The 20,551-nt window shown below is 37.5% G+C and overlaps 1 protein-coding gene across 2 annotated transcripts in view; it reads right to left on the bottom strand.

Annotated features, from left to right (window-relative positions):
• Window positions 1–20,551, bottom strand: part of TTC29 (tetratricopeptide repeat domain 29) — a 256,428-nt gene that overhangs the window by 92,948 nt on the left and 142,929 nt on the right. For both annotated transcript variants that reach the window (XM_009207668.3, XM_003899247.5), the window contains one exon: window positions 15,961–16,189. In XM_009207668.3, coding sequence (XP_009205932.2) covers window positions 15,961–16,189 — 229 coding nt within the window. The remainder of the gene's footprint in view (window positions 1–15,960; window positions 16,190–20,551) is intronic.

The raw sequence follows: 20,551 nt of genomic DNA, 5'->3' as shown, positions 1-20,551 counted from the left end.
AGGAATGCTTAATAACATTTGCATGGTTAAATGAGACAGCAGAAACAACTGGAAGGGCCTCAGGGCATGGTCATCTATTTAAGCATCCACTTGGATTTTCAACATAATTAGTCATATAATTGTGTGCCCAAACTTAGTAGATTCATGTAAGTAATGATAAATTATTAAAAAGCTGTGCTTGTAATGTTTTGCTTCTTATTTCCTGCCAATCAAATTACTAAAAAAATACTATATTCACATTTCATCATACAAATCTTCAAAAGTGATTACAATTTAAAGCCTTGGATAAAGGTGAGTGGAAGAGTGAGGTCATTCACATGAGATGCAGTTAATGTAGCTATGTGGACATCTATATTTTTAGGGAATATTCCTGTGAGCAAATTATAATATCAGCCTGCTCATCCATGCCTACTAGGATTTTAATGAAAAAATATTGTTTCTTTTGCTCACATTGTATTCAACACAATTAGTTTTTTCATATTATGATAGAAGGAAATTAATAGCTAAAGGATGAATGTGATAGCTTCCTCTTGCATAGTTTATTTCCCCTTTTCCATAATCCTGTTAGCTGGTGGTGTTAAAAACTTGGGCCAAATAAATCTGTACAGTACAGTATAAATATTAACCTCAAAGTTTTAAGATGGTTATTTTGACCCAGTTTTCCTGAGTTTTCTCACCATTTCTTTTCCTATTGATCTTGAAGCTTCATTTCATTTCATTCTCCCCCACTGATACTTTAGTATTAGAATTAAAAATATGTGGAAACTGGAAAACTCTTTCCCTCCTTAGGAGCTTACTATCTCATAAGCAAGGCTAGAAGTCCTTTGATGGGTTGCACTAAACTTCTTTTGATAATAATGCAAAATGTACTGGATTAGCTGCTGATATCATGAAATGCACAGAATTTTTTTTTTTTTTAAATTAATTTTAAGTTCCAGGATACATGTGCAGGACGTGCAGGTTTGTTACATAGGTAAATGGAAATGCATAGTCTTAATTCAGAGAAATCAGACTTATCTCACTAAAGTTTGAAATTAACTAGGTTTTTTCCTCCTTTTAGGTATCTGATTTCATGTTAGAGGTTAATAAATGCAATCCCTCAAAGGAATAGCACTTAAGTGAACTAACTTTAGTTTTTCCTATTGGTTTGACAAAGTCCAACTTCGTTTACCTTAAGAACATGGTAAAAGAACACCTATTTGCTCAGCCTTTTTGACTGAAGTTCAGAATGAAATGAAAGGACGAGAAAACCTGAGTGTAATGTAGGATGAAAAGATTTGGGGATGGTGAATATTGGTTAGTCCTTTTAATATTTATTTCATTGCTACAACAGTTCAGAGGACTAAGAAAATAAATGTGTGCAGGTACATTCATAGCGATTCAAAAATTCATTCCAGGAAGGTGCAAACACTGGTCAGGATGGACTGGCATTAAAATGAAGACATATGCTACTACTTATTGTCATTAGAGCCTTGCCCAATTTTTCCCATACTGGGCCCACTGACCCATCCCCAGGAGGCAAACATCATCCATGAGAATTGAAATATGTATCCGGGGATAAGGCATTGGAAATAATTTCTAAAGGGATATTTGTCATGAAAAGCATTTATTTTTGTATTAATTATGCCAAATAATCTATATCAGAGAATAGTTATCCTTATCTGGGAGTTAAAAAGGCAAGGAAGACAGAGTAAAAAGACACTAAGAAAAGTAAATTATGGGACCATGAATATATTTTTTTCTAAAACACCTTGAATCAGAAAAAGTTTAGAAAGAATTAGAAGCCAACAAAACATGTGCCTTCAATGTGTTCCTGTTTTAAATACAGTCAGATTGCTTCTTTTTTCAGAAGAAGTCTTATGGACCAAGAACCACTAAAATTGTCCTAAGAAAGCCTTACCCAAAAAGGATTAAATACACATAGGGGAGACTCATTTTGCTTCCAAATTCTAGCAATGGTAGAAAGAATCTAACAAAACTGGTATAACATTTGGATCTGTGGCCACAGGCCAAAGGACATAGCTAGAGGCTGAGGTAAGACTCCTGCTGAGAATGAGACAAATATAAATGGGGTGACAGCTGAGTTCTCAAACTCTTCCCTTCTACTGATTCACTCTCGTTTTGCTATGGTTTAACCAACCAACAAACTTTCCATAAGCTCCTCAAACTAGCAATTAAAGACAAAGTTGAAATAAAGCAGATTAGAGAAACCCAGCTACATTTTTTCTTACAAGGGATGAGTTCAGTGTATATTGGAAAGTTAAAACTGGTAACACCACCAGCTACCAAGAACTGTGAGCAGAATCTAAAAGAAGTGTAGTTTTTGTTTGAGCAATCAAGAATTCTCTTTTATTGAACCAAAGCAGCAGATAGAGAAGGAGACTCTCAGAGGGGGAAAAAAACAAAAAGAAAAAGAAAAAAAGATCTTTCAACCCGAGGGATCTAGAGCTACATTATTATTTCCCAATGAAGTGAGCAACAGTTTCTGAAGAAACACTTTATTCTTAAGGAAGCAACTTGTCACTTGTAGAAAATAAATGAAGATAGGTGAATTGTATTTGAATGAGGACGTTTGTAATTCAAACTCAAATTTTTCTGTCTTCTTTATTAAAATTTGGTTACAATTAAGTATTGACTTACATTTTTCAGCATGTTTCACCTTTGGAATTATTTCATTTTCTTATTAGTTGCAGAAGTCACTGAATTATCTTAAGCCCCTTCTTGATATTTATTAGAAATATACTTATATAATCTATTATAATTTAAATAAGATTAGCAGAAAAGACGCATATCCTTCTTTACACTTTTTTGACACTTGCATGTAGTACATACATATAGAAAACATATTTTAATGTTTTATCTCTATTTGTCTTATCAAACTTGTTTTCTGTGACTAGAAATGGAAGTACAAATGAAGGATTTTAAGGGCCTCCCCATCAAAAAGAATCACGTGCAGACCAACAACTTAAAAACATGCAATTTGTAAATCATCATACAATTCAGGGCTGTCCCAGTTCTCCCACTGGAGTTCTCACTGCTGACGTCTTGGGAGCCATGATGAAGAATCCTGAAGTTTTTGGAGTTAGGGCAGGCTAAATTAGGCTGTGGTAACAAAATCTGAAGATGTCAATGGTTTGTCACCAAAAAAAGGATTATTCTGTGTTCACACAAAGTCTGCTGCTGATATGAGTGACTTTCTGGGTAAATGTTCTCCAATTGGAGATTTAGTTATTCAGGCTGCTTCGATCTGGTGGTTCTATTATTTTTAATAAGGCTTTCTCCATGATCGCTGTAGCAGGAAAAGAACCCGTTGCAGTCTCAGTTGGGCTCTCCTATGCTTAAGCCAGAAGTGACTTTTGACTACAGTCCATTGGCCAGTACTAGTCAGTCCCAGAGCCCTGTCCAGTTGCAAGGGACTGGGAAGTGCAATCTTCCATGTGAGAGAAAAGAATCAGATACTTGTAAGCACTTGTCATTTCTACCTCTTTGAGCAATGGTTACTGAACTCTCTGAAATTACAGTTGACCCTTGAACAATGAAGGGGCTAGGGGTGCTGACCCCGCTGCAGTGGAAAATCTGCATATAATTTTGACTCCCCCAAAATGTAACTGCTAATAGCCTACTGTTAACCGGAAGCCTTACTGATAACATGAACAGTCTATTAACATATAATTTATATGTTGTATGTATTATACATTGTATTCTTACAATAAAGTAAGCTAAAGAAAAGAAAATGTCATTAAGAAAATTGTGAGGAGGATGAAGAGAAAGGATTGGTCTTGCTATCTCAGGGATGGCAGAGGTGGAAGAAAATCTGCACCTGAGGGGACCTACATAGCTCAAACCTGTGTCATTCAAGTCAGTTATATATGCCATAGTTGTGTGTTTTCTGGAGAGAGAGCCCTTAGCTTTCATCAGATTCATCAGACAGTGATCTGTCATTTAAAAATTCCTTTGTTAAAATATAGCATACACATTTTTCTGAATAAAAGTTCTAATGACCCTCTCTTTTTTCCCCCCAAAAAGGGGATGTAGATTCATGTTAAATAAAGGAAAGCTTTGAATTTCAGGATAGCTTACAGAAGTTGAATTTAAAGGCAGATTCCCAACTTTTACAAGACGGATCCATGTATTGGCCTCATTATCCATAATTATCTTGCCCCACACTGCCTGAATGATTTCAATTACATACTATACTACAACTGTCCTAAGTTCTGGCCATAGGTAATCTTCCAACATTTAAAAACACCCTAATTGCTCTGAATAGGTTAAAGCACTTTCAGGCATAATTTGGCGAGGAATCAGTTCAATTTGATTTCTTCCTAACTACATTCATAACTTTGATACTCTGAAGGAATGGGTGTTCTCATTAGAAAAGGAGTTAAGTTGGGAGGAGGGATAAGTACATTTAGAACATGAGGTGTTTTTAAAATTCAGAGAGCATATCAGATTTTGAGATCTTGCCTAATGCTTTAAAAAAACCATATTTACTAAAATTCTGTTGTAAACAACTATTGTTCAACAAACAGTTGCACAGTTTAGGTTTTCCTTGAGCACTATTACGTGCCAGGCATGGTGCTAGCAGCTGGGACCACAGTAGTGACCACAGTTGTTTCTCTGTGATAGACAATGCGGTGGCACTACTTGACATTTCGTTCTTGCAGTATTGTTAGACACAAGTTTTTGTTTTTTTTTTTTAAACAGTTAACAATGGCTTAAGAAATAGAAAAATTAGGGGATGGGAGGAGATGTTGGCCAAAGGCCAAAGGATACAAAGCGTCAGTCAGATAGGAGGAATACGTTCAATAGATCTATTGGACAACGTAGTGCCTATAGTTAATAACAGTGCATTGGTTTTTCTTTTTGTTTATTTATTTTTTATTTTTTGGATGGAGATTTGCTCTTGTGGCCCAGGCTGGAGTGCAATGGCGCAATCTCAGCTCACTGTAAACTGTGCCTCCCGGGATCAAGCGATTCTCTTGCCTTAGCCTCCTGAGTAGCTAGGATTACAGGCATCCGCCACCATGCCCACCTAATTTTTGTATTTTTAGCAAAGATGGGGTTTCACTATGTTGGCCAGGTTGGTCTTGAACTCCTGACCTCAGGTGATTCACCCGCCTCAGCCTTCCAAAGTTCTGGGATTACAGGCATGAGCCACCGCGCACAGCCAGTGTATTGTTTTTTGAAAATTGATAAGATAGTAGAGTTTGTGTTCTCCCTCCAAAAAAAAAAAAAAAGTAGTAGTATGTGAGATACTGCATATGCTAATTAGCTTGAGACATTTCACAATGAATACATGTTTCAAAACATCATGTTGTACATTATAAATATATGTAATTTGTTTTTGTCAATTATAAATAATGAAGTACAAAATGAAATGGGGACATTTATCTCACATTAATAGAAAGGAGCAGTGGTAATTCCAGGGTTGGTTACTTTGGCATGCGGGGAACTCGTAGCGTATCTGATTCCTTCTGCACTTTCTCGTTGCCATCCTTAGCACTTTGATAGCTTGGTTGCAAATTGGCTATGCAGCTCCAGGCATCACATATTCATACATCAACATTTAAAATCAGGAAAAGGGGAATTCCTTATCTTGTGCTCCCTTTTAGGAATGAAGAACATCTCCTTAGGAATTCATCAGACGATTTTCTTCTCTTACATGGTTAATTAGGATTGTGTCACATATTCTTTCTGAAGCTGTCACTTGGCAAGTATAAAGAGATCACAGTGACTGAATTATATAGTAAATATTCAACCACTGGGGATCAAGAAACTTCTTACCTCCCCTTAAGGACATGGGACCTTGAGGAAGGAAAACCGGTCAGGATTCTATTGGCAAGTAAGAAGTCGAGCAATGGCCACTAGGCAAGCGGCCAACAGATGCATTCTGTCAGTGGATCCTCAAGGCAACCTTGTGAGGGAGGAACTGTCATCTTCCTTTTATAGGTGAGGGAACAAAGGTAAAGTTACCCAGGTCCATCAGCTATGGAGGGGAGAAGTTGGGATTCAAACGAAGAGATTGATCGACTGACTTCAAAACCCAAATTCTTCCCTGCCCCACACTTGGAGACTACAATCAAAGAAGAAAACCCATCACTGAAATATGCTTTCTCTAAATCTATAGGCTTATCTTTTTTGGGTTTTTATTAATTCTCTATTTCAGTGTGTTGCTCCAGAAATTCTTAAAGAAGTGTTATTCTAGGGTATAACTAAGGAATTTTGAACTAATTTTGTTTGACATTATGTAAAGATTCATTTCATAGACCTTTATTTTTTTCCCACCTCCACCCCCACTGTCATATGTTGACATACTTGCAATATCATGGCAAAAACAGTGTAAAGGATTTATATGGAATTTATTGAAAATCATATCAGGAAGAATGATGTTTTAAAAACCCACAAAAATTCTTTTGGTATTTAGGATTATCTTAAATTCAATTAGAGTAAAATAAAACTTAAAAGTATAAGAATTTTCTCAGAAACCTAGGAATCATAGATTTAAAGAACAAAAAAGGAATTCAGAGATCATACAGTTTAATCACCTCTGTTGCACCCCAATTTTCAAATGAGGAACTTAAACAAGGTGAGAATTTTAGTCCATAGGGACACCGTGAATAAAAGACTTAGTATATTAAGTAATTATCCATTTAATGTCTCCTAAACCATACATCATCATAATAATGTCAACATCAGTACCAATAACATGATTACTGAAAAAAGTTTTAGATTGTTTGGGTGGAAGGCATTTTTTAGGATATAATCCATTAGAGATGTATGGTCAAATTTCTGTTTTAAAGCCACCTGGAATTCTTCCTTTCTGTGTGATTATATCATCAACTGGATACATATTTAGGGTCATTGACTTTATTTGTTTATTTATTTTTAGATTTTTAGAAGTTGCTTTTGCTTTTTCAAAAATCTCTTTTGTTGGGGGTCCTTGTAGAAATAGTAGATTCCAGGTCTGGATGCCAAGTTGTATACCATGAGCCTGAAACAATTTCTCATAGCAAATAGAAAGCCATTAAAACCCACAAAGCCGACATGAGAAGCCCCCTTTGTGCAGGAGGCTGTGATGATCTGGGGCTCCAAAATACCCAGGATCAAAATACCTCACCCACCCTGAGCCAGGTAAAGGTTTTGCAATCTAAGAAAAAAACAAAAACAAAAACAAACCAAGGTCAAAATTAAAAACAAATCCCTTTTAGAGGAACCCAACAACTAGGCAATGAAATATGGATGCTAAAACAGTGGGTTCCCAAAGAAGAAACTGATGAGCACTGACAACATTCAGTTCAAATATTGAGCTATGGTGGTCCCCAGGCTGGCAGTTGTCTGCCTGGTGGAAACTGAAGGTGCCTCTACAAAATCAGATTTCTCCATTTAATTTACATTTATTTTCACATTTGTTATAAACCCTACAATGCATTATTTGTTTGCATTAAATAATCAATTATTTTTAAAGCAAATTTAAAAAGAAAAACTATTTTATTTTTACTGATATATTTCTAATTTTCATGTTCTTTATTTCTTTGCACAGATGCAGATTTCAAACTGGATCCCTTTTCCTTCGGTGTGTAGGACTTTAACATTTTGTGTACTGATGCTTAGTGATTAATTCTCTCAGCTTTTGTATGCTGGCAAAAGTTTTATTTTGCCTATGGTTTTGAAAGATATTTTCACTGAGTATACAATTCTAGGTTTGATGCTTATTTTTTTTTTTATTTCAGTACTTTTTTTTTTTTTTGAGACGGAGTCTCGCGCTGTCGCCCAGGCTGGAGTGCAGTGGCGCGATCTCGGCTCACTGCAAGCTCCGCCTCCCGGGTTCACGCCATTCTCCTGCCTCAGCCTCCTGAGTAGCTGGGACTACAGGCGCCCACCACCGCGCCCGGCTAATTTTTTGTATTTTTAGTAGAGACGGGGTTTCACTGTGGTCTCGATCTCCTGACCTTGTGATCCGCCCGCCTCGGCCTCCCAAAGTGCTGGGATTACAGGCTTGAGCCACCGCGCCCGGCCTATTTCAGTACTTTAAATACCTTCTTTTGAACTGTATTTTTTACAACAATCTTTCTGTTTTTTTCTTTGTCCTGTCTCTGTATATAGTGTCCTTCCTCTCCCACCACACCATGGCTGCTTTAAGATGTTTCTTTCTATCACTGATTTCAAGCACTGTGACTGTGGTATGCCTCGGTTTAGTTTCTTCATGTTTGTTTTGTTTAGGTTTTATTGAGCTTCTTAAATTCCAGTTTGTGGTTTTTTAAAATCAAATTTGTAAGACAACTGGCAATTGATTACTTTGTTTTTTATATATATATAATATAATATATAATGTATACATTATATTTTTTATTATCATATATAATAATATAATATATATTATAATATATTTTATTATAATATATTATATATGATATAAATAATATATAATATAATATATAAATAATATAAAAATTATATATATATTTGTTCTCTCTTCTTTTTCCTCTGCTTTGGGGCCTCCAACTTAATCATATATTAGGCTTCTTGAAGTTGACACACCATTCTCTGACATTCTCTGTTCAATTTTTTTTTCAGTATTTTTTCTCTGTATTTCATTGTGAATAGTTTTTACTGCTATGTCTTCAAGTTCACTAACCTTTTCCTTTGCATTGTGTAATCTGCTGCTAATCCCATCCAATTTATTTTTCATCTTGGACATTTTATTCCATGATTCTTTAAGTTCCTACTACCTCCTTGAACATATGGACTATAGGATGTAGGAGTGGCACCAGATATAGGAGGGAAGAGATAGCCACAAACTAAAGTGTATGAAGAGGGACAATCATGAGGAGAAAAGCAGGAATATTCAGAAATCAGAAGCCCCAGGAGCAGTGGGGGATAGGGCAGGGTTGAAGAAATGCTAAGGGGAATTAAGACACAGGGTTAAATACAGGAGGATGAATTAAAAGTCTTCAAATAAAATAGTTCACTAGGATTAGCAACCTCAAGAGTACCAACCAGGGAAAATAAATTCTATTATAAATTCTAGCAGAAGGATCAAATACACTTGGTCTTCCTACAGTTGTGTAATATACAATAAAAATAATGATAATAAGAAGTTTCCTTTTGTGAAAACTCACAGAAGCCAATGTTTGTCAGGAGAAAAACAACAAATAAAATGCTCATGAACATCTAGATGTACTCTCAAAGACTACAAAATACCGGCCAGGTGCAGTGGCTCACACTGTAATCACAGCACTTTGGGAGGCTGAGGCGGGCGGATCACGAGGTCAGGAGATTGAGACCATCCTGGCTAACAGGGTGAAACCCTGTCTCTACTAAAAATACAAAAAATTAGCTGGGCATGGTGGCGCCCACATATAGTCCCAGCTTCTTGGGAGGCTGAGGCAAGAGAATGGTGTGAACCTGGGAGGTAGAGTTTGTAGTGAGTGTAGATCACACTACTGCACTCCACAGCCTGGGCCACAGAGCGAGACTCTGTCAAAAAAAAAATAATAATAATAATAAAAAAAAATTTTTTAAAGACTACAAAATACCGTATTTAGTGAGAAAGATGCTCTTACTGAGAAATAATGTCCCAGAGGAATCTTATGGACATATATTTTGAACCTCAGGTAACAGGCTAAGGAGACAAAATGAAATCTTTTGCTGAAAGTCACAAAGCTAATTAGTGCTCAATATATTAGTGCTCAGATCACTGGACTCTTGACTAGTAGCCTCTCTGAATGACACCAAGCTGTCAGTAGGTGAGCTTTGATTCAGTCATATTTTTCACCAGACTCTTCTTTTTCTTTGTGTTGGTTTTGAAAACATTTTAGAGACAGAGAGTTGCTCTGTGATTTTAAGATGGATGAAACCTACTTGCTTGCTGACTTCCTGGCTAATTCCATGACTTCCTCCTCATTATTAAAGTAATTAACCAATAAGTAGCTGATTATAATAAAAGCTGAGGAGTCACTCATGAATGTGATTTTTTTCACTTTTTTTTTTTTTAAAGGGTTGAGTTCATGAATGAAAAATACAAGCAAGGAACAGGTTACAAAAACATGACTCAACATTAAGCCCAGGGCCTCACATTAAGCCAACATAAACCAAGGGCCGTGAGACAAAGTCATGGTTTTGATCATTCTCTTTTAAGAATACTAAATGATTCATAAAACTACGATGATATCATTGCCATTCAAGGAAACCTTTACATGCCATTTTGTAGAAAATAGTGTCTTTAAGTACTGACTGCCAGCAGTTTAATCTACTATATTTGTATCGTCAGGATTTGCATCTTATTTCTCTGATGTCATTTACATTTGGCTACAATAAGAAAGTACATTAAAACCATCTTACTGATATAATTATTATCAATGAAGTAGTGTTTAATCAAATGTTGGTGTTTAAAATTTACAAGAAGAAAACAAACAACCCCATCAAAAAGTGGGCAAAGGATATGAACAGACACTTCTCAAAAGAAGACATTCATACAGCCAACACACACATGAAAAAATGCTCATCATCACTAGCCATCAGAGAAATGCAAATCAAAACCACAATGAGATGCCATCTCACACCAGTTAGAATGGCGATCATTAAAAAATCAGGAAACAACAGGTGCTGGAGGGGATGTGGAGAAATAGGAACACTTTTACACTGTTGGTGGGACTGTAAACTAGTTCAACCATTGTGGGAAACAGTGTGGCGACTCCTCAAGGATCTAGAACTAGAAATACCATTTGACCCAGCCATCCCATTACTGGGTATATCCCCAAAGGATTATAAATCATGCTGGTTTTTTTTTTCTTTTTTTTTTTTTTTTGCTTTTTTTTGTTTATTTATTTATTTATTTATTATTATTATTATTATACTTTAAGTTCTAGGGTACATGTGCATAACGTGCAGGTTTGTTACATATGTATACTTGTGCCATGTTGGTGTGCTGCACCCATCAACTCGTCATTTACATCAGGTATAACTCCCAATGCAATCCCTCCCCCCTCCCCCCTCCCCATGATAGGCCCCGGTGTGTGATGTTCCCCTTCCTGAGTCCAAGTGATCTCATTGTTCAGTTCCCACCTATGAGTGAGAACATGCGGTGTTTGGTTTTCTGTTCTTGTGATAGTTTGCTAAGAATGATGGTTTCCAGCTGCATCCATGTCCCTACAAAGGACACAAACTCATCCTTTTTTATGGCTGCATAGTATTCCATGGTGTATATGTGCCAGCCAACAGACACATGAAAAAATGCTCATCATCACTGGCCATCAGAGAAATGCAAATCAAAACCACAATGAGATACCATCTCACACCAGTTAGAATGGCGATCATTAAAAAGTCAGGAAACAACAGGTGCTGGAGAGGATGTGGAGAAATAGGAACACTTTTACACTGTTGGTGGCATTGTAAACTAGTTCAACCATTATGGAAAACAGTATGGCGATTCCTCAAGGATCTAGAACTAGATGTACCATATGACCCAGCCATCCCATTACTGGGTATATACCCAAAGGATTATAAATCATGGTGCTATAAAGACACATGCACACGTATGTTTATTGCGGCACTATTCACAATAGCAAAGACTTGGAATCAACCCAAATGTCCATCAGTGACAGACTGGATTAAATCATGCTGTTATAAAGACACATGCACATGTATGTTTATTGCGGCACTATTCACAATAGCAAAGACTTGGAATCAACCCAAATGTCCATCTGTGACAGACTGGATTAAGAAAATGTGGCACATATACACCATGGAATACTATGCAGCCATAAAAAAGGGATGAGTTCATGTCCTTTGTAGGGGCATGGATGCAGCTGGAAACCATCATTCTCAGCAAACTATTGCAAGAATGGAAAACCAAACACCGCATGTTCTCACTCATAGGTGGGAATTGAACAATGAGATCACTTGGACACAGGAAGGGGAACATCACACACTGGGGCCTACTATAGGGAGGGGGGAAGGGGGAGGGATAGCATTAGGAGATATACCTAATGTAAATGACGAGTTAATGGGTGCAGCACACCAACATGGCACATGTATACATATGTAACAAACCTGCAGGTTGTACACATGTACCCTAGAACTTAAAAGTATAATAATAATAATAAAAAAAATAATAAAGCATATACACAGAGAGCACTTCATGATAATACAAACAAAAGCAACACATGAGGTATTGATTGTGTAATTATGTAGCACACAGCATAATTATGGGTCCTTAATAAATACTGGATGATGGTTACAATTATTGTCAACTTAATAAATATTGTCTGAAATAAGAAAAAAAACAATGTTGGTGTTTAAATGGCTATAATTACATTTCTAGGCTAACACTGCTATTAAGTTGAATATGGAAAGTTTTTGCTTCTGTGTTGCTGTTCCATACGTGGGTCTGAGATCTCCAAAAGGCCAGATGAATGAGCCTTTCATTAAAAAAAAAAAAAAAAAATTCTTCTTGACTGTAGAGATAATAGCTCTAGTAAGGAAAGTAAACTATATTCTGGAGAAATCAGCAGAAATTCATAGGCTCTTAAGTCTTCTGGAGCCAACTAATTTCAGTTGGTTTAGGATGAACAATTTTATTGAACTGCAATAAATTTGAATTTCTTCTAAATCCTTAAGTTTGGAAGGATAATCTATTCTTATTTTAATATTGGAAAGAAAGAATAAGCAATCAGGTCTAACCCTATCTAAGAGTGTTAGAATAGAATGAAGGTGTCTATATTTGCTGTGTTCCCTCTGAAAGGTATAAAGATGAGAGATGATTGCTGGTGACTCACCATTCTATTTCATCTAGAGACCTGAGTGCTCTCACTGCTCTATTCCCTTAGGAGGTCATGTTCCTCTGCTTAAAAGAATATTGCCTGCTCTCTGAGCTAATGATTTGTTTGGAGGATGGAAGTCTCAGAGGTGAAGATAACTGCACAGCTTTTAAAATGTATCTTTCTGATCTTTGATCTGTTTTTTTCTGAATACATAGGGCCCTTCAATGGCAAGATTAAAGACGCCTTTTCTTAGAAGAGAGGCAAAAGTTGAAAACTTAAAAGCTGCTCAGATTTCCAAATAATATTTTTGTATTTTTTCATTTTGTTGACATCATGTTGGGTGAGTGTCATCCTTCATTCATGTGATAATTGGATAGTAATCAAAATGCAGTGTTGGATCACAGGTTTTCCAAGAAGATGGGGACACTATGCATTTTGTTTAAAAAGTAGTTAATGCAAACTAGTTTATGATTAGGGCATACATAACTCATTTTGAATTCCATTTAATTCAACAAATATTTACTTGGTACCTAGTAGATGCCAAACATCGTGTCTTCTTTTGTAGGGAATATCAAGAACAAGGACCTGTTTTCAAGAGACTTATACCCTTAATCAGGCAGTTAAGGGGATTACAGAAATGGCCGTCGTAGGATGCAGAATATGCCAAATGAAAAGTGCGTGGAGAGAAATGAATGACATTCAATGCGGGACAGAGAAGAGACCACATTTAAATGAGAGGGCATCATGGAAGCGTTCAGCATCTGAGAATGACTTAGCAAAATGGCAAGATTTTCCTGGATGGGGCTAGAACTGAAAGTAGGTGATAGTAAAGCATGTGATGTGCAGAGGGCAGGGGGAGTGGCATAAGGCAGGGGAGGGAAGAGGTCAGAAAAGGTTGAGAAGCTTGTATTTAATGAGCAGGCAGTGGGGAGCCAAGGAAGATTTTTAAGCAGAGCAGAGATAGTGTTAAGAGTTGTGGTTCAAGAAATATTTCTGAAGCATTTTAAAGCAGAATTTCCTGTCTTTTGAACTAAAAAATATGTCTATGTAAACAAATGTGTTTGATAATATCCTATAGGCTTTATTTCCAAATAGAATGGCTACCTCTGAAAATGTTAAACCATGACAGTAGTATGAGAATTAATTTCTCACTTATACTTGGATCCAAAAGGTTTTTATTTTTCAGTTTTATAATGTTGTGGCTCATCCATGCATATATTTCTAATGTAGGTGAAATAAATCAGCAAATGATTGTTTTATTTTATAGCATTCTGAATAACTTAATCTGCCCCCTCTACCAGGCGAATAGCTGTTTTTTAATGTCTGAATAATATTTTGATATGCTTTTGTTTTGCTCCTAAGTCCTGTTGGGGGAAAAAAAAAATGTGACCTTACAAAAGCATGGAAATAAAACATAAAATGTATAGAAAAATACATAGTCTTACAGAATAAAGAAAAACAAAAAAGCCAGGTGTGGTGGCCTACGCCTGTAATCCCAGCACTTTCGGAGGCTGAGGCAGGTAGACCACCCAGTCAGGAGATCGACACCATCCTGGCTAATACTGTGAAACCCCATCTCTACTAAAAATACAAAAAAAAATTAGCCGGGCGTCATGGTGGGCGCCTGTGGTCCCAGGTGCTCAGGAGGCTGAGGTGGGAGGATGGTGTGAACCTGGGAGGCAGAGCTTGCAGTGAGCCGAGATTGCGCCACTGCACTCCAGCCTGGGCGACAGAGCAGGACACCGTCTCAAAAAAAAAAAAAGATTTTTTTAAAGCGAAAATCAGGATGGCCTCGAATGGACATAGGTCTGATCAGAAGATACTTTTTTCAGGAGTATTTTTTTTTTCATAATTATCATTGTGATGGTCGGAGTTTATCCAAAATAAATCTGAAAATGCGAGTAGTTTTATTTATCTTCTACTAAACCTTCATCAGAATAAGTAATCTAATATGGGTCATGTTTCCTCTGGGTTATTTTCTGCCATTCTGGGCAGAAAATATGAGAACCTGAAGGATACATAACTCAAAACTACAGAACTCTCAAATACATGATGACAAGACAGCATGCTGAAGTAAGCAGAATATGACCTGAAAGCAGTCAGTTAATAATGGACTGTAAATATTTTGGAAGTGTTTGAACACACTGAAACTCAAGAAGCTGCCAATTTTTTGAAGACTTCATCTTGTTTTCTCTTACTATGGATGTATTTGGAAGATCTTTCCTTATTTTATAAGTAGAGGATGGTGCGTTGTTAAGTAATATTCTACTGACCTAAAAAAGTCAACAAAACTCATGTGTGCTTAATTTGCTATTATTTACAATTTATTCTATGGAGGAAATAAATACCAAAATAGATTGTTGTTTCATCTAAATGACCACAGGGGAAAACAAAGAGTTCAAATCAAATAGAAGATACTTCTTCACATTACAAAAGGTTTGCCTTATGATTCCATTTGAGTTATGCCAAAATATTTTACTTTAAAAAGTTTGATTTGCACACAAATAAAAGAAACTCTAAAGTCTGTCATAGGCAGTATTTTTTTAAATTTAATTTTGTTTTGTTTTTTAAAATATCCCATTCTAAAGTTCTTAACTGGGGACTTGAGCCAAACCTAGTTGGCACATAATAGTGACCCCTGCATCCCTTCTAGTTGTTGGTTTTTAATTGACTATTTTGAATAGAATTCTTCATAAGAAAAAGTATGTAGGAAAAAAGTAGAATTGAGAAAGATTACTACCAGGTATTTTCTAAATTAATATTCAAACTCAAACTGATAAAAGTACTCATCAGTAAAGTAAGCAGATAAAGCAAATTAGCATTCATCAACAGTCACTCTTTTCAGTAAGGTATAACACAGAGCATGCTAAAAAAGCATAAGCTTATTTCACATTCCTATGCCTCATCAGTACGTATTGTTGACTAAGATAACTGATGAAAAAAAAAAACACAGCATGAGAATGGTGATTTATCAGGTACACCACATTATTACCACTATTTTATGCTTCTCTTAAACATCAAAGGTATAATTTAGCAACAAGCATATCCAACCTTCATGTAGTAATAGATCCATAAAATTAAAATTAAAATTACCAATCAAATTAAAATCACCAACACTTGAGTGAACCTTTCCAATGAAAGTGAATTAATCACGGAGAATGATATGAAAACTAAAGTGTTCTAAAAACCAATGCCTTACCAGTAACTGGATCAGGTTCAATGTCACCTCTGCTCTCCTTCCATGACAGCAGGTAGTTGAGGCTGGTGAGATCTGCAGACTCTATATAGTTGTTCACTGTAAGCATCATCTGATGAGCTTTTGCTATTCCATAGTGAACTTTTGTCTCATCCATCAGAGGCATGCTCATTAGCTCTACTGTTGTGTCAAAAGCTTGCTGAAAGCGTTGAGAAGCTTTGTTGTAGTGTCCCTAAAAAGGTAAGAGAAAGAATTTTCTTTCTTACTTTTAATTTCACCATTTCACATATTTTCCGACCTTACCCTGGCATGTCCCACACTGACCTTTCGACAGTTATAGCAGTTCATCTTCAAGAAGAAACAGATGGCAAGCAGGCTATTAGGATAAGGTTCTCTTAAAGAGCTGTGATTACTCACCATTCAATATCTTGAAATTAACTTAGTAGGAAAGTTCTATCTATTAGACTAAGCCATATAAGACTTAAGTTCTGCAATGTCTGGCAAGATGGCCGAATAGGAACAGCTCTGGTCTGTAGCATCCAGTGAGCTCAGCACAGAAGGTGGGTGATTTCTGCATTTTCAACTGAAGTAACCGGCTCATCTCTTTGGGAAGGGTTAGACAGTGGGTGAAGCCCACAGAGGGCAAGCCAAAACAGGGTGGGGCACTGCTTCACCTGGGAAGTGCAAGGGTTGGGGAATTTCCTCGCCTAGCCAAGGGAAGCCACAAGGGACTGTGCTGTGAGGAATGGTGCTCTCTGGCCCAGATATTATGCTTTTCCCATGGTCTTCACAACCCACAGACCAGGAGATTCCCTTCGGTGCCTATGCCACCAGGGCCCTGGGTTTCAAGTGCAAAACAGGGTGGCCATTTGGGTAGACACCAAGCAGGAGTTCTTTTTTCACACCCCAGTGCTGCCTGCAATGCAAGCAAGACAGAACCATTCACTACCCTGGAAAGGAGGCTGAAGCCAGGGAGCCAAGTGGTCTAGCTCAGCGAACCCCACCCACACGGAGCCAACCAAGCTAAGATCCACTAGCGTGAAATTCTCGCTGCCAGCCCAGCCGTCTGAAGTCAACCTGGGATGCTCGAGCTTGGTGGGGGCGGGGGATCCACCATTACCGAGTCTTGAGTAGGCGGTTTTCCCCTCCCAATGTAAACAAAGCCTCTGGGAAGTTCCAACTGGGTGGAGCACACTGCAGCTCCCCAAAGCCCCTGCAGCCAAACTGCCTCTCTAGATTCCTCCTCTCTGGGCAGGGCATCTCTGAAAGAAAGGCAGCAGCCCCAGTCATGGGCTTATAGATAAAACTCCCATGTCCCTGGGACACAGCACCTGGGAGAAGGGACGGCTGTGGGCACAGCTTCAGCAGACTTAAATATTTCTGGCTGCTGGCCCTGAAGAGAGCAGCAGATCTGCCAGCAGAGTGCTCCAGCTCTGCTAAGAGACAGACTGCCTCCTCAAGTGGGTCCCTGACCCCCGTGCCTCCTGACTGAGAGACATCTCCCAGCAGGGGTTGACAGACACCTCATACAGGAGAGCTCCAGCTGGCATCTGGAGGATGACCCTCCATGACGAAGCTTCCAAAGGAAGGAACAGGCAAAAATCTTTGCTGTTCTGCAACCTCCGCTGGTGATATCCAGGCAAACAGGGTCTGGAGTGCACCTCCAGCAAACTCCAGCAGACCTGCAGGAGAGGGGCCTGTTAGAAGGAAAACTAACAAACGTAAAGGAATAGCATCAACATCAACAAAAAGGATGTCCACACAGAAATGCCATCCGAAGGTCACCAACATCAAAGACCAAAGGTAGATAAACCCACGAAGATAAGAAAAAACCAGCACAAAAAGGCTGAAAATTCCAAAATCCAGAATGCCTCTTCTTCTCCAAAGGATCATAACTCCTCACCAGCAAGGGAACAAAACTTGATGGAAAATGAGTTTGACGAATTGACAGAAGTAGGTTTCGGAAAACAGGTAATAAAAAAACTCCTCTGAGCTAGAGGACCATATTCTAATCCAATGCAAGGAAGCTAAGAACCTTGACAAAACGTTAGACGAATTGCTATCTAAAATAGCCAGTTTAGAGAAGAATATAAATGACCTGATGGAACTGAAAAACACAGCACGAGAATTTCGTGAAGCATACAAAAGTATCAATAGCTGAATTGATCAAGCAGAAGAAAGGATATCAGAGATTGAAGATCAACTTAATGAAATAAAGTGTGAAGATAAGATTAGAGAAAAAAGAAGAAAAAGAATGAAAGAAGCCTGCAAGAAATATGGGACTATGTGAAAAGACCAAATCTACATTTGATTGGTGTACCTGAAAGTGACAGAGAGAATGGACCCAAGTTAGAAAACGCTTTAGGATACTATACAGGAGCACTTCCCAACCTAGCAAGACAGGCCAACATTCAAATTCAGGAAATATGGAGAACACCACAAAACTCCTTGAGAAGAGCAACTCTGAGACACATAATCGTCAGATTCACCAAGGATGAAATGAAGGAAACAGTATTAAGGGCAGCCAGAGAGAAAGGTCGGGTTATCCACAAAGGGAAGCCCATCAGACTAACGTGGATTTCTTTGCAGAAACCTACAAGCCAGAAGAGAGTGGGGGCCAATATTCAACACTCTTAAAAGAATTTTCGACTCAGAATTTCATATTCAGTCAAATTAAGCTTCATAATTGAAGGAGAAATAAAATCCTTCACAGACAAGCAAATACTGAGAGATTTTGTCACCACCAGGCCTACCTTACCAGAGCTCCTGAAGGAAGCACTAAATATGGAAAGAAAAAATCAGTACCAACTACTGCAAAAACACCAAATTGTAAAGACCATCAACACTATGAAGAAACTGCATCAACTAACGGGCAAAACCACCAGCTAGCATCGTTATGACAGAATCAAATTCACACATAACAATATTAACCTTAACTGTAAATGGGCTAAATACCCCAATTAATAGAAACAGACTGGCAAATTTGATAAAGGCTGAAGATTCATCAGTGTGCTCTATTCAGGAAGCCCATTTCATGTGCAAAGGCACACATAGGCTTAAAATAAAGGGATGAAGGAATATTTACCAGGTAAATGATAAGCAAAATAAAAGCGGAGGTTGCAATCCTAGTATCTGATAAAACAGACTTTAAACCAACAAAGATGAAAAAAAAGACAAAGAAGGGCATTACGTAATGGTAAAGGGATCAATGAAGCAAAAAGAGCTAACTAGCCTAAATATATATGCACCCAATACAGGAGCACCCAGATGAGTAAGACAAGTTCTTAGAGACCTACAAAGAGACTTAGAATCCCACATAATAATAATGAGAGACTTTAACACCCCACTGTCAATATTAGACAGATCAACAAGACAGAAAATTAACAAGGATATTCCGGACTTGAATTCAGCTCTGGACCAAGTGGACTTAATAGGCATCTACAGGACTCTCCACCCCAAATCAACAGAATGTACATTCTTCTCAGTACCACATCACACTTACTCTAAAATTGACTACATAATTGGAAGTAAAACACTCCCTAGCAAATACAAAAGAATAGATATCATAACAAACAGTCTCTCAGACCACAGTGCAATCAAATTAGAACTCAGGATTAAGAAACTCACTCAAAACCACAAATGGAAACTGAACAACATGCTCCTAAGTGACTACTGGGTAAATAACAAAATTAAGGCAGAAATAAATAAGATCTTTGAAAACAATGATAACAAAGACACAACGTACCAGAATCTCTGGGACACAGCTAAAGCAGTGTTTAGAGGGAAATTTACAGCACTAAATGCCCACATTGACAAAGTAGAAAAGATTTAAATCGACACCCTAACATCAAAATTAAAAGAACTAGAGAATCAAGAGCAAACAAATTCAAAAGCTAGCAGAAGGCAAGAAATAACTAAGATCAGAGCAGAACTGAAGAAGATAGAGACACAAAAAATCCTTCAAAAAATCAATGAATCCAGGAGCTGTTTTTTTTAAAAAAAAGATCAACAAAATAGATAGAATGCTAGCCAGACTAATTGAGAAGAGAGAATAATCAAACAGATGCAATAAAAAATGATAAAGGGGATATCACTACTGATCCCACAGAAATACAAACTACCATCAGAGAATACTATAAATACCTCTATGCAAATAACTAGAAAATATAGAAGAAATGGATAAATTCCTGGACACATATACCCTTCTGAGACTATACCAGGAAGAAGTCAAATCCCTGAATAGACCAATAACAAGTTCTGAAATTGAGGCAGTAATTAATAGCCTACTAACCAAAAAAAGCCCAGGACCAGACAGATTCATAGCTGAATTCTATCAGAGGTACAAAGAGGAGCTGGTACCATTACTTCTGAAACTATTCCAAACAATAGAAAAAGAGGGACTCCTCCCTAACTCATCTTAGAGGCCAACATCATCCTGATAACAAAACCTGGCAGAGACACACACAAAAAAGAAAATTTCAGGCCGACATCCCTGATGCACATTGATGCGAAAATCCTCAATAAAATACTGGCAAACCAAATCCAGCAGCACATTAAAAATCTTATTCACCACGATCAAGTTGGCTTCATCCCT

This window comes from Papio anubis, chromosome 3 (assembly GCF_008728515.1).
Source record: "Papio anubis isolate 15944 chromosome 3, Panubis1.0, whole genome shotgun sequence".
Lineage (NCBI taxonomy): Eukaryota > Metazoa > Chordata > Mammalia > Primates > Cercopithecidae > Papio > Papio anubis.
Note: the sequence above shows the minus strand (reverse complement) of the source record. Positions and strands in the feature narration are given on the sequence as shown.